We start from the raw sequence: 1,648 nt of genomic DNA, 5'->3' as shown, positions 1-1,648 counted from the left end.
TGTCAAATAAAAATCACCAGGTGGGTGTAATGGCACACACCTGTACTCCCAGCACTCCAGAGCTGAGACAGGAGGATCACTGTGAGTTCAACGCCAGCCTGGGCCACCCAGCTAGTTCAAGATCAGCCTGAACTATAGAGCAAGACCTTGTCTCAATTCTCAATCAGTGCAGCTCATTCCAAAAGTTCTCATTCCAAAAGTTCCCGGTCAGTTACCTGTACTGTAATGGAGCAACTTGGTAACCGATGGAAGAGGCGGGTAGAAAATTTTAAATCTGGTATCCTCTCCAATCATTTTCTTGTTGTTGCTACTTAGAACCCAGGGCCCCACACATACTTTGTATATGCTTTAGCACCAAGCTACATCCCCCAACCCTTTTCATTTTGAGGCAGGATCTTGCTAAATGACCCAGGCTTGGGGCCGGGGAATGGCTCAGTAGAATAAGCACTTGCCTGGCGAGCGCAAGGAAGGGCCTGAGTTCAATCCCTGGTTCCGCAAAAAAATAAATAAATAAATACATAAATAAATAAAAAATAAATGACCCAGGCTTGCCTCACATTTAAGTATGGTGGCTGGGATTGCCAGCATGTGCCACCAAGTCCAGTTAAATTTACTTTTATGTATGGGGATCCAACTCCGGACCTCGCACTTGCCAAGCAGGCGCTTATGCCCCTGAGCTATATCCTCAGCCCCCAACTTTTAAAATTCACTAGTAATGTGCATCCCAGTCGTGTGCCCCGCCTCCCCGCCTCGGTGGGCCCGAGGACCTCAGCCCAACCCCCTTCCGGCTCCGAGGCGAGTGGGCCCGGCTCTGCAGGACCGGCAAAATCCTGCGTGCTCTGGCCTTGCTCACCTGTGGCTCCAAAAACCACCACCAGTTTCTTGTCGGCCATGTGGCCGTACCGGTGCAGTCCCAAGAAGCCTGGAGCGGGATGCGAGCTGGGAAGAGCGCGGCGATTTGCCCCAGAACTGAAAGCGCAGGGAGAAAACGGAAGCCAGGAAGGAGGGCGCTGCCTGAAATGCGGAGTCTCAAGACCACTACTCCAAGATCTCGAACCCCGCCCCCATCCGGTCAAGTTCCCCAGCCTAGCGGCCAGTGTGGAAAAAGCTCGCGGGAACTGGGGACCCGCGTCTCGCCTTAGAATCCACTAGGAGGGGGGATGAAGTCCTACACGCCTAAAGGCCTTCCCCCCAGCGCTAGTCCACCGTGGCAGAAGCCCCTTCCGGCAATACCTTTCCCAAAGTCCTCTCTCCTGCGCTGCTGGACGCCTGCAGTTCCCACAACTGCGCACAGCATACTCGTCCCCTCTGCACCCCATCCCCCGCCCCGACCTAGATGGTTCATTCCAGCCTGGTGGAGGCAGACGCTGTGCCTGGGAGCTCGCTAAGCCTTGGTGAAATTCAGTTCCTCTCTTAGCGTGCGGGGTGGGCAGGGTCCCTGAACACGCTGCCACGTGAAACAAAACAAAAAGTGTGTGAAGGGGAGTTAGGTCTTTATCTACCATGAACACTTGCATTTTTCAGGTATTGGCTGACGTCTAAAGACAATTGCCTTGGGGAGTCTGGGGATGCCTTCAGTTACAAGAATTTACCTGTAGACAAGCCCAAGAGTTAGGGCTGGGGAGATAGCTCAGTGGATTAAGCACTT

The 1,648-nt window shown here is 53.3% G+C and overlaps 1 protein-coding gene across 1 annotated transcript in view; it reads right to left on the bottom strand.

Annotated features, from left to right (window-relative positions):
- Nmral1 (NmrA like redox sensor 1) overlaps positions 1–1,279 on the bottom strand; it is an 11,035-nt gene extending 9,756 nt beyond the window's left edge. The window contains 1 exon segment of the mRNA XM_012513998.2: positions 854–1,279. Within this exon segment, the coding sequence (XP_012369452.2) occupies positions 854–893 (40 nt within the window). The 5' untranslated portion in view covers positions 894–1,279.
- Between the last annotated feature and the right edge of the window lie 369 nt (positions 1,280–1,648).

The sequence above is a fragment of the Octodon degus genome, unplaced genomic scaffold (genome assembly GCF_000260255.1).
Source record: "Octodon degus isolate 3935 unplaced genomic scaffold, OctDeg1.0 scaffold00021, whole genome shotgun sequence".
Taxonomy (NCBI): domain Eukaryota; kingdom Metazoa; phylum Chordata; class Mammalia; order Rodentia; family Octodontidae; genus Octodon; species Octodon degus.
This window is presented reverse-complemented; position numbering and strand designations above follow the sequence as displayed.